At 41.0% G+C, this 12,701-nt stretch overlaps 1 protein-coding gene across 1 annotated transcript in view; it reads left to right on the top strand.

Annotated features, from left to right (window-relative positions):
- The window catches only part of TMEFF1 (transmembrane protein with EGF like and two follistatin like domains 1), a 116,987-nt gene that overhangs the window by 61,442 nt on the left and 42,844 nt on the right, over nucleotides 1-12,701 (top strand). Inside the window, exons 2-3 of the mRNA XM_027886856.1 lie at nucleotides 7,074-7,183; nucleotides 11,646-11,775. Coding sequence (XP_027742657.1) covers nucleotides 7,074-7,183; nucleotides 11,646-11,775 — 240 coding nt within the window. The remainder of the gene's footprint in view (nucleotides 1-7,073; nucleotides 7,184-11,645; nucleotides 11,776-12,701) is intronic.

Here is a 12,701-nt window from a genome sequence, read left to right as displayed (position 1 = left end):
GAAGGCACCGCATTTTAGCAATACCTTGTTCTCTAACCCATGGAGCAAGAAACAATACTTGCTCCTTAGTTTGCAGTTCTGAAGCCAGGCATCTGTTCAGAGGAGGGCAAAGAAGATGATGAAGGGTCTAGAGGGGGAGCCATACAAGGAGCAGCTGAGGTCACTTGGCTTGTTCAGCCTGGAGGAGAGGAGCCTGAGGGGAGACCGCATTGTCATCTACAGCTTCTTCATGAGGGGAAGCAGAGGGGTAGATACTGATCTTTTCTCTGCAGTGACCAGTGAAAGGACCAGATAGAATGGCATGAAGCTGTGTCAGGGGAGGCTTAGGTATTTCTAAGGTTTATTTCCTAATATCTACCTTTCCTACATAATAGAAAAAGGTTCTTCACCCAGAGAACGGTTGGGCACTGGAACAGTCTCCCCAGGGAAGTGGTTAGAGCACCAAGCTAGTCTTGACTTCAAGAAGCATTTGGAAAATGCTCTCAGGCACATGGTGTGACTCTTGGGGAGGGTCCTGTGCAGGGCCAGGAGTTAGCCTTGATCCTTGTGGGTCCCTTGCAACTCAGGATATTTTATGATCAGAGAATCATAGAACCAACCGTGTTGGAAAAGACCTCCAAGATCATCAAGTCCAACCCTTGATCCAACACTGCTGTGGTTATTAGACCATGGCACTCAGTGCCACATCCAGCCTTATCTTAAAAACCTCCAGGGACGGTGAATCCACCACCTCCCTGAGCAGACCATTCCAATGTCTGATTACTCTCTCTGTAAAAACTTTATTCCTAATATCCAACCTAAACCTGCCCTGGCAGAGCCTGGGAGAAGAGACTGATGCCCACCTGGCTACAACCTCCTTTCAGGTAGTTGTAGAGAGTGATGAGGTCTCCCCTGAGCCTCCTCTTCTCCAGGCTAAACAACCCCAGCTCCCTCAGCCTCTCCTCATAGGACTTGTGCTCTAGTCCCTTCACCAGCCTGGTTGTTCTTCTCTGGACCTGCTCCAGCACTATGATTCTATGATTCTGTCCTCCTTGACCAAGGGACAGGTAGCAGTGGCTGCTCACTCACTTTCTGCTAGGATGAATTTTATTTCAGGGAAACACCTTATGACCATGACATTGAGAAAAAGCAGGAGTAAATACTCAGTGTTTTCTTGCAATAGTATCAGTGGCAGATGTCAAAGAAAATGTTGCAAAGCCTGAGGGCTTCCTTTCCCCCATCACAGTTTGTGTGCATGTACACATCTGAGCTGTCCATGCTGGCTTGTTTTGAAATAAACCAACTTCACCACACAGGCACAAAGCAGGTGGAAGAACACTTCACCTTCAGTATTTGGTGTATGTTAGGTGAGTTTGGCTCCTAGTTTTGCTTTTTGCTACAGAAACAGAGCACAGACTTTGTGGTAAGAGATGTCAGGTTTGTGCTGGTGGATGTGGCAATCTGAAGCTGGAGAAGATAAAAGAACTCTTCTGTGTCCACCATTCAACAACCTTTGCATCTCCTGCAAAGAATTGAGACTTGTGTGTATATCTGTGTACCCAAATCTGTGTCCCTGTCCACATTTCTGCTGTGCAAACTAGTAGTCCAACACATGGCTTCTTCAGTACTTAAAAGAAGCCACAAAGTTTCTAGAAAAAGGAGATATCCTTAGCTAATCTTGCTCTTAGGGTAGTGTAATGCCAGTAAGGGAAACACTGCTTTTCAGGATCTGGGCTGGATCCTTACTTCTACAGTGGCTTTACAAAAGGACCCACCTAGTTCAGAGATATTTTTTCCCCTTATACTTCTTAATTCAATTTTCAAAGCAAAAGTGTGTTTATTTAATGTTTTCTGATGTTTCTGATGTTCTCTGATGTTTTGAAGTGAGCACTGAAATGGTAGTGGAGCAGCTGTAGAGAAAGATTGGCTAAGGAGGGAAACTGGTGCAGAAGGAACAGTTGGGAGTTGAAGACCTGTAATAAAATAAATAGAAATAAGTTCTGTTGCATACAGCTGTAACCTCTGTTTTTCTGTGAGATTTGTACCCAGTTGCTGCAAAGGGGAATAACTTACACTGCCTCACTTCAAACACGTATCTAGTGTCAGAACAACTAGATCACACATGGGTACTACCAAAATCATGCCTTCTGTCCACAGCCTGGGTGAAACAGCTCTGTAAGCATTTTCATGACTTACTGCAGGAATGACTGTTCTGGATGCACTTCGAAAAGCAGTGGGATGGGGCTGAGCTTGCAGATTACGACATCTAAATGTAAATGTTTATGTTTAGATGTGTGCATGTGAGCTAATGTCAAAGTCACTGTAGGTGACGAAAATCTAATGTGACTGAAACCACTACCAGCTGGGATGCTCATAGGTCTGCACGGGATTGGTAGGATTTACAGGAGAATTGTGCTGTTCTGTTCTGAGTTGGCAGCTGGAGGTGAGCAGAGGTATCCTAGGGACATTCAAAACGCTCCCCTGGAGAATCTATTTTGCAGTGACTTTCTTTACCTGTGATGCCGCTTGAACTCACCTTCATGATTGAAATGGGCAGGCTGGGTTTGGGAACCGTGGGGGCAAAGGCCTGGCTCTGGCTATCATCTTTGTTGTGGGGCAGAGGGTGTGACTGGCAGATGAAGCTTTATTCAAGAGTTAGATTTAAGACTTGGGTTATTATTGTAGTTGTGAACACCTCAGCTTTAAAATCCTTAAGGGAAAGATATTGTTAGGGGTTTTTTCCCTCCCATTTGGTTTTCCATTAATTTATAAATAATCTGTCAAAACCAGAACAATTTACCGAAACGAAAAAAACCCATTGATTTGCCAAAGCCAAAACAGAGTCACAAGGTTGACTCCCAAAATCTACTCATCAGATTTTGATTCGCTTTAACCTCTCAACTGTGGTCCAGAGAGCTCATCCAGTCAAAACACCATTAGCTCCAGTAGACTTTGTGGACTCTAACATATCCTTTGCAACATAACTTTTCCTGAGCCCTTTCCCAAGCCACTGTTGACTCAACTCTACAGTTCTTACAATTTTCCGGGTTCTTTTAACCCGTAGAGTTATAGACCCTTTATGAACTTGCCTGGGTCTGTGTGTGTGTACATGTCTGTACATGACCTCCACGAGAGGTCATACTTCCTAATTTAAAACTTGGCTTCACAAAGAACTAACTGTTTGGCAGACAGGAAAGCAGCAGTGAGATACCTCGCCTTTTCCCTCTAATGCGAGTGATGGTAGTTGCTTCCCCTCTTTTACCAAACCCATAGGCCAAGTGCAAAAGGCCTGCCAAGTTCTGGCACCTCTCCTGGTTGGGGCCTTACCCACAGCAAGAGACAGGCAGGCAGGCAGAGAGATTTTTTTTCTCAGGTACAGCTTCAGTATTCAAAAGGGACAAAGCTGGGAGCACTGCTACTAAACCCAAATGCTCACTTTCATGTGGGAAAGGTATTTGTTGGTTCCTTAGTATCCATTCATCACTACTGTGTACTATTGCTAATCACAGAAGAAACATGAGTTTTGAAAAGCAAAGTTAACACATCTGCCCATCTTAGATTTTACTTTATTCTCAACATATCCAGATGGAAGCAGCATGTTTGATATACTTAAAGCTACAAATTTGATTTCATCTTCAGGTTCATAATTTTGGCATGTAATTTAGCTTATAATTTAGCCTCAGAGCAATGCACGTTGAGGTCACAGGGAAAAAGCCAATCTCCAGCTACTTGTATAGAGCTGTATTTGAAATTCTCTGAAAGGAGTCAAAATAGAGAAGCCTTTCCTCATTTTTAGTGATGTATCAAATTATCACAGAATGAATTCTATTCAAAAGAGAAAAAATCTCAAACCTAAAAGACCTTGCTGTGGATCTTTGCAGGCTGCTTTGTGCCATTCAGTCATTGCAGAACCAGGAAGTACATTGGCTGAACGGATACTAACAAATCATTTTTAATACTTCATTTCAGGTCTGTAGACATTAATTTTATCATAAATTTGGAAGCCTGATTTAATTGCACTAATTATATTTTCCCTTGGGAATTGATGGGTTCCTACCTACCATATTCTCACTGTGCGTAATGAATCACACTGAGGCTTTCTCTTATTTATATCTGCTAAAAGTCTAGGAAATGACTTGTGATAGGCATTAAAGAAACATGTGAGAAATTACCCTAAACCGTTTGCTACGTGTTCTTTCTCCTCTCATAGGTCTGTTCTCATATACGATTATAATGATTCTGTTCTTCTAGAAATAATTGTAGAAACTCGTCTTTAATTCTCTGTCTGTGGGGAATCCACTGAAAAGAGAGCGTATTTCAGTCATGCGAGACATCTGCACTTCCTCTTCACTCTGTTAGCATCCATCCACATCTATTCATTTTTGTATGTGGAAGTCATTATGGCCACCATGCTTCCCAGTGCTTGCGATTTCATCAGATGCAATTGTGCACATGTCGGAGGCTTGATTTTGCTGCTGCTGGTGTTTGCCATTGAATAGAATAAGGGATTAGGTGACATTCTGTCATATAATAAAGTTCATCTGTCATGTTCAAGTGCCAGTCACCAAGGTATCTTGTCTTTTGGACAACTTTGGAAAATCATGCTGGCTCCTGGTCTCTGCGTGACCTTTCCTAAACAACATTCATTTCATGCCATAAAGCTTTTAATCAGTATTTATGATTTTTGTGGAAAGAAAAACAGTCCACTCCTAAAATGAAGTAACCATTGCTGAACTGCTAGCTGGGGTCTCCTTCTGACCCCACTACATCCTTCCCCTCCTTTGCAGAAAAGTGAGGTCCCTTGCCCACCACTGTGGTGAAGAGGCTCCTTTCTGGGTGTTCGTGTGCCGTCTCCACACCAGAGGACACTGATATTGAGGAAAAATCCGCACTACATTGGTTTAGCACTTGGACATTGTGTAGACCCTCAGGAATTCAGGCAGGAGCTGAGCTGCCAAGGGGTTTCTTCTGCTGACTGGGGGTACCAGGTAGGATGTTGCAAAGCACTGAGTCCAGCAACCTCCATTGAGAGTTGAGAAGGGGGGATTAGCATCTCATTATTTTCCTGACCTGATGAAAACAGGATTGTGAAAGCTGTTCATGCTCTAATTTGTCTGTATGGTTACTCCTTTTTATAATTGCATTTTCTCAAATGTGATGTCACCTAAAGGTGGACACTTTCAGATATGACAATTGTTTCCTCTTAATTAATTTTGCTAGTTTGTTCGTCTTCGTAGAATAGGTCTTCATGAAGAAAAAGAAAGGGACATTTCCTTCAGGAGCGAGTTATGAACACATTAAATTGAAGAGCTGCAATGTTCTGTCACATTAGCTTGGTGCCTACAACTCAGCAGTCATGCTTGATAAACGGTGACATTAAGAATAACATTAGCAATCACACACACAGGGTTGTGATGGCAACCAGGTTACCTATCTGCCCAGCGTTACACACATTGCCCTCCTTAGTTATGCCTTTGGGAATGAGGGACCTATAGGGGAAAAAGAATCGATATGTTTTTCAATTTATTCTCACAGTTGAAAAAAAAAATGTGGTTTATAATTGGACTTTGCATTGAGCTGTAATCCCGTTAACTTCAGTGCTATGAAAAACCTTCATAATAATGCTATATTAAATATAGAAGCATATGCCATATGTTCAAATTTATTACAGTAATTATTGTTTATTTATGTATTTATATAAAGTATATGTGTGGGTGTATAATGCTACATAAAGACATAGGAGCAGTTTTCTAGGGTGTCTGTCACTGTCATACCAAAGCGCTGACACTGCTGTGAGGAGGAGGGTGATTGGCAGTTTAAGACTCAAAGTGGCAGCAAGGATTATTTTCTTCTTCTTTTGACCTACCTTTCCCCATTTCTGAATGGCTGGTGCTCAGTTCTTTCTTTAAGCCAGTTTTCTGGATAGGGCTTGCCTATTAAAAGTCACAGCCATTATTTTAAATCACACCCCTGTCAATGGATCTCTTTAGTGGATAATACTTGCTATAGAGTCCTGAAGGTTTCTGGCTTGAGCTATAGCACAGACATCTCTGAATGATATCCTTGTATATCACTGCACATTTAACAGTAGCAGGGGGATTTTCTAGAGCCCTTGGTGTAATTTTCACCTTTTCATTGGAATCGATAAGACCAGCACTGTTCCCACACAACCTGACATGGTCACATTTAAGATAACACTGACCACTTCCATTATCCTACTGTTGCCTTCTTTTGCGCTCTCCTGTATATAGTTCAAATCAAACACTTATTTTAAAAGAATATATTTATTCTGCTTTAAATCTAACCTTGGATTGTGATGCCCAGAAAAGCTTGAAGCCATTTAGGCAACCTTTACACTGGATCTAGAGCCTATGCACTTGGTGTGCATAGCCCCTTGGTTTTTCTCGTACCGGCTGTGCCTCTGTTGCAAGGTTATGGAGATGGGAGCTGCATTTGTGCTCCATATTTTTATGCAGCAGCTGAGGCACACATCTCTGGTTCATTACTCCAGCTCCTACAGTGCAAGCAAATTATAATAGTTTAAACACACTTGGGTTTATTTTTAGTCTGAAGGATTACAGTGTGGCTCTGGCAGAGACTGGAAAACTGGGCAGAAAAATTCTGATTTAGCTTTTCTTCCTCAGGACCTTTGTGGAGAGCAAAGAAAAAAGAGGTAGTGGGTGAGAAACATGGGCTATAACTTGTGTGAAGGTCTTGACTCCGGCTAGACTCAGCTTCTGTGGAGAAGGGTTTTGTACTGGGACATCCCTGTCACAGGAGACACGGAAAGGAATTTGGACAGTATAACCACATGCTTGCTCTGTATCTGTTTGATTAGTAAACAGCATTTAGCCACAGCCACTGTGCCAATGAGGCAAAGCTGCCACTGGGAAGCAGTTCCTACCCCTGGGGAGTAGCCCAGGGGCAGCACAGAGCTGATGCAGGGCACCCCAGGGAACAGCTCTGGCTTTTTTCCTTTAATTTCTACTGGGGGAAGGCAGCAGGGGACTCAGAAGATTTAAGGACAAGGTAGTCCTCAAAATCCCTCAGCTTAAATTTTTTTTTCTGTCTCCTTTTTCTAATTTTTTTTTCAGAGTTAAATGTAAGGGAATCCGACGTAAGAGTGTGTGATGAATCATCATGTAAATATGGAGGAGTGTGCAAGGAAGAGGGCGATGGTGTGAAATGTGCATGTCAGTTCCAGGTAAGGGCCGCTCACCTTTTTGTTTTGCCGTTTCTGACAAATCTTTGAGGCGTATTGAAGTATCTGTAGAATCACTGCTTTAAACATTTCCCTCAGCAACAGGCTTATGGAGCCTAACCATAAGTTCCTTTTTCGGAGGCACTGATTGGGATGGCGTGTGACTGAATTTCACCAGGGTGTGCTCAGGGAGCAAGTGGAGAGTGTAGCTTCCTCCAGGTTAGTTCCCCGCACAGTTTTGGTGAGTCAGCCAGCGGCAGAAACCAAGGTGGGGAAGAACAGAGGGTCATCACCTGCCAGGCACCCATGGCCCCACGACCAGCACGAGCAGAGGTGGGAGCACCAGTTGTCACCTGCTTCCTGCCTCCCCACCCTGACTCATCGTGCCCCAAGACCCAAGGTGGTAGGGGACGTGACTTGGGGCAGGGCAGCCAGGAGTTGTCATACACATCAGATGAAGCTTTATAAGTCAAAGGCAATACTTATTATGAATTGCTTGTCTAATACCCAGTATTTGGAGAATTCTTCCATGTTATGCTGGTGGCTAAATGTGGCACATTAGACCTTGAAAGATCTTAAGGCATTTATAAAATCAAATAATAACAGGATCACCAGCGATCATAGAATTTATGAATTAGAACAGTGAGTTAGGCGCACTCAGGGAAAACAAAATAATTGAAATTTGATAAAAATGTCTTCTGAACTTTTAAAAAGTAATAAATAAAATTTCTATTTGATTCATCAGTTTTTTAGCCTTTAGTTTACAGTTTTTATAAGTATTGTGGCAGTCCTTCCTTCCTTCCCATCCCCAACTTTTTTTTTTAGGGAAAAAACAACACAGCAGTTCTTTCTGTTTACAGCTTATAGCCAGGACAAATGTATCAAATATTATGTATGAGACTCACAGTCAACCTGGAAGATCTGGCAATGTTATCAGCCAACCCTGGCATGGACTGCCTTTCAGTGTTTTAAAAATAATTGTGTGTTCTGTTTCTGATAAATAATAAATCAAGGAGAACCAGAATAGCAACAATGTGTATATGATCTTATGCTGTTTTGGGGTTCCAGTGTTTCAGAGCTGGCTTTTGATGTGGTACTGTTCACCTATGCTGGGGGCATTGTTCCATGAAAACAATGGGATCCAACTGTCTTTTAAAGAAAGAAAAAATTCTTAGGAGAATAGGTTTTCTCATCAGCCTTCACTCTGTCTAACTTTTGTTTACAAAAAAACTAAAATCAAAGCTCAGTAGTGATTAGGGGAAAAAAAAGGAAAAGAAATGCAACCCTAGGGTAAGCAAAGGTTTAATTTGTTTTCTGTAGGCAGTAAATCTTGTGACTTCTTAATATCCAGGTCATGAAGACTGAAAAAAAGAACTAGCCCACGTGATAAACTGATACTATGTCTTGAAAAACCCATTTTAAAAACCAGTATTGTTTTTAAGCTACTTGCAAGTTTACTTGTGCTTCTTGAAAAAATCATCCCATACTCTAAGGAAAGAAGTCAAAGGATGAGGAGAAGATATTCTATTATTCAGACACAGCAGGTTGAATTCTTCCTGTAACTCTCAACCTTAATTATTTGCCTGCAACTAGCAGCATCAGAATATCCCAGGCAGCAAACATCTACCCAAAACTGTTAGCTTCTCCACATGCAAGACTATCTGAGAGCTGGCTGATTTTTTTCTGACCTTGCAAGGTTTTGAAAAGGAAATAGACATATTTGTGTACAGTGGTTCAGCTGAAGAGGCACGGAAAGAAAGAAGTGGGAATATCAGCTTGTTCTTTCTGAAGTGTGTTTCCTATTCCTCACGGCTGGAATATCACATCCACTGCATGTGGATAAATGTGCCACTGGTCTGATCCAGCAAGGCATTACTTACACTCTTAAAACTGCAGTTTTTAGAAAAATGCAATTGTATAATTAAGTTGGTTGGGAGTCCAGGTTCTAGTTAGGTGAGAGTGTTCCTGATGGAGGGGAAATGCCACTGGCTGTGAAGCTACAGCCCTGGCTGCCCAACAGAGGCGCATTTTGGGGAGCAGAGGGCACAGCTATGCACAGCCTTCCCTGAATTAGGGCCAAGGATTGAACAAACTTCCCTCAGACTGAGGAAAATGCATAGAGGTTTTGATTGCTTTCCAGGCGTCACCACTCCTTCCTCTTCCTCTTTATCTGCCAGCACTCCTGACCTTGCAGCACTTTGATCTCTTTAGTCTTCTGAAACTTCAAGAAGTCATAATTTTTTCCTCCTAGGAACCTGTTTGGTAATGACTGGCTGGCAAATTTCAGCATTGTCACTGAAACAGCTATAATGTCATGGCAGCAAGAGCTCTGCAGGCTGCAACCCCTCTGAAAATATTGTAGGATTTCTCATTTTTGCCAAGTCATAAAGCGAGGTGCTGTTATCTCCCCCCACTGTAAATAAAGGGGAGTTATCACATGTTCATCAACTTCTGGAAAGGTCTTTTGCTGTATTTTGGATGAGTTTTACAAAACTTGAAAGAAAATCTGATCAACACCTAGTGACTGTGTTATGAACTGGTGGGGGAGGTGAGGTGGGGTGGAGTGAGGTGAGGTGAGAGAGACATCATGGAACTCTTTTTCAATCTCAGTAAGAAAGACTTGACAACAAACAGTTTAATAAGATCACTGCTTTGATAAGATAGGAAAAGGAATACAAATAGCGAGGAAACCTTACAACCCATGCAGATGCTGTGACCTCATCAATCTCACAGCATTGGATGGAGCCTAGATGGATTTTCCCATGGTCCACTGTAAAAAGCATATCCTGTCCTTGAAAGGATGCTCTCCCTTTTGGTCATTTGAGGTATTAGAGGATTTTCTTACAAGTAAACAACTCTACTCTAAAGGACATTTGCATGAGAACTCCTGGCCGTGGTGCACCAAATTGCTAAAGGTTTTCCAAATTGTAAAAAAGGAATCACTTTGTCTTTAATTTTCTAGCCTCAAGATAGAAACCCGTAACTTCAGAATATCACACAGCTACTTTAAGATTGAACAGAGAATTATCTATTGGAAAGTATTGTCTCCCTTGGGAGTCACCTGTTAATTATTCCCTCAACATGACTGTTCAGTATGAGATGTGACAGGACTGAGCTCTGTGGTTGGATGTCTGAGAGCTACTCACTGTGGGAAAGTAGTACAAAACTGTTAGAAATAATTTTCAGAGCTGGCAGCATGATTTATTTCTGTCTGTACCTGCTTAGTTCATTCTCAGTTGACCATCTGTGGCAGGATGACAAAGGATTGAAGGGTAATACCCTTCAGAATTAGGTTTTAAAAATTGAATACTTCACCTTTGTGTATGTCAAAGCACAAAGGAACTGTTGTGGGGGAGACTCATTTGGAATTTGTAGGAGAAACTCTTGCCCTTTTGGGGCAGTTTAGCTTAAAAAATGTTGCTATTTCTGCCTGCACTCACTGGTTGAACTATACCAGTTTAATCATAAACTTTATATGGTTAAGAAACTTGGTGGATACTCTGTGTATTTGATTAGTCCTTTTTGGGTTTTGGTTTTGGTTGGGTTCTTTTTGCTTTGGAGTTTTGAAGATGCAAAGGGTGTCTGACATCACAGTTACCACTGCACCCCCAAACAATGTGTCCTTTTCCACACAGTGGAGCAGGGTTTGGATCTCCAGCAGGAAGCTGTGCAGCAGTCTCAGATGTTAGGCAGGTTGGTGGTCCCAGAATTTTAATGCACAATATATGTACAAGGGTTTTCTAAGACATCTTTCTTAGAATGACAGAAAATGGCAAAATACAGGCAACTTGTGCGAAAGCTATTAGGAATGATAATTTTTCCTTTTTACCTTTCTTTTTATTAAATGTATAAAACATTCCTAACTTTTAGATTGAAATTTTTCAATATAGTGATACAAAGGCATTATTATAGTTGTTGACCAAGTAAAAGACTCAAGATGTTCATGAATTTAATGAGAATTGTGATTGTTTTCCACCTCCTTTGTAAGATTATTTTCCACCTTCTTTGTAAAACTGTTGTGACCAAAAAGGTCAGCAAATCTCCCCTTAAGCACTGTTCTCCTTAAATTTTCCTCTGCTCGGTTTCATCCCCCTGTGCCTAGTCATACTTTCTTGTATTATCTTGGAGAAGCTTTTTCCTTCCTCAGTGTTTATCCTTCAAATAATTGTAGATGCTTGACATATTCCCTGTAGCCATTACAAAATCCCACTGTAGTTATTTTGTTCTTTTAATCTTTCCTACTGAATTCCTATGTTCAGTCCATATGGAGTTGAACTATTATTTCAGTGATCCGAGAGGAATACATATAGTGATACTGTAAAACTAATATATTTCGGATCTTCCTTTAGTGAAAAGCTTATAAGTTAGTGCTAGTAACACACCTATCTTCCTTTATATTAATATGCAGTTGAGATTAATCATACAATTTTTGTATGACTGAGTTACTTTATAATTTCTTTTTCAGTGTCACACAAACTATATTCCAGTTTGTGGATCAAATGGAGACACTTACCAAAATGAATGCTTCCTCAGGAGAGCTGCTTGCAAGCATCAGAAAGAGATAACAGTGGTATCAAGAGGACCCTGTTATTCTGGTATGTAAAACATCACTTTGTGTCACTAATGAATGGTGTTTTATGGTTAGCTCTTTAGTTTTGCCCTTAATTCCAGCAATTATAATTTTTATGCTTTTCATAGAATAAAATAATGTGGAAACCCCATGTCCTCTTTAGCAATGGAATATTTTCATGGAGAAGAAATCTGATATGTCTTCTGATATGCTAACAGGTTAATAAATAAACATTAAAAGTTGAAATATTTTATCTGGGAAAATAGATTGTGAATGCTTGTGTGGTGTTTATAAAGAAGTCTTGATATTCATCAAAAGGCTTTCAGCAAATTTGGAGCGGACTCCAAATTAGCAATTTCTGTAGGACTTTTATTTTTTTGGATATACAGAATTAGTGTGACATCCAGCAAGCGACACTGATCATCCTAACTACCACTCTGCCTGTATCCAAGGTATCATCTTTGACTTTCAGTCATTGAAAATATGCATAACTTACAAAATCATGCTACCTCACATTTCCAATGGACTGGCCTTTTTTGTCTTTCTACACACTTCAAGCATAGATTTTCCACACATTTAAAATACACAGGACAGGTTTTCACTGTCTGGAATATTACAACGTGCTCCTGGGCAAAGAAACTTCAGCCACCAGAGGTCTTCTGAACCTCTGGACAGATTCAAATCTGGTGAGACCAGACACGTGGCTGGATTTCTCTCAATGAAATTAAATTACTCAGTAGCATCAACAGCTGCATTCTTTGGGTGCATAAATAACACATATAAAAAAACTAAGTTTTAGGACATCCCTCATCTTCGGATACAAAATACTTACTCGGATTAACCTAAACAAGGTTCTGGCTATACAGCAACCAAAAGCATGATTATGGGTCAGATGTGCACTCCTTGTAGCTTTATGTTGGTTAATTATCAATGACAATTTAGAGGTATCAG

The sequence above is a fragment of the Empidonax traillii genome, unplaced genomic scaffold (genome assembly GCF_003031625.1).
Source record: "Empidonax traillii isolate 1590-97213 ecotype Southwest subspecies unplaced genomic scaffold, ASM303162v1 scaffold196:size3368384, whole genome shotgun sequence".
NCBI lineage: Eukaryota > Metazoa > Chordata > Aves > Passeriformes > Tyrannidae > Empidonax > Empidonax traillii.
This window is presented reverse-complemented; position numbering and strand designations above follow the sequence as displayed.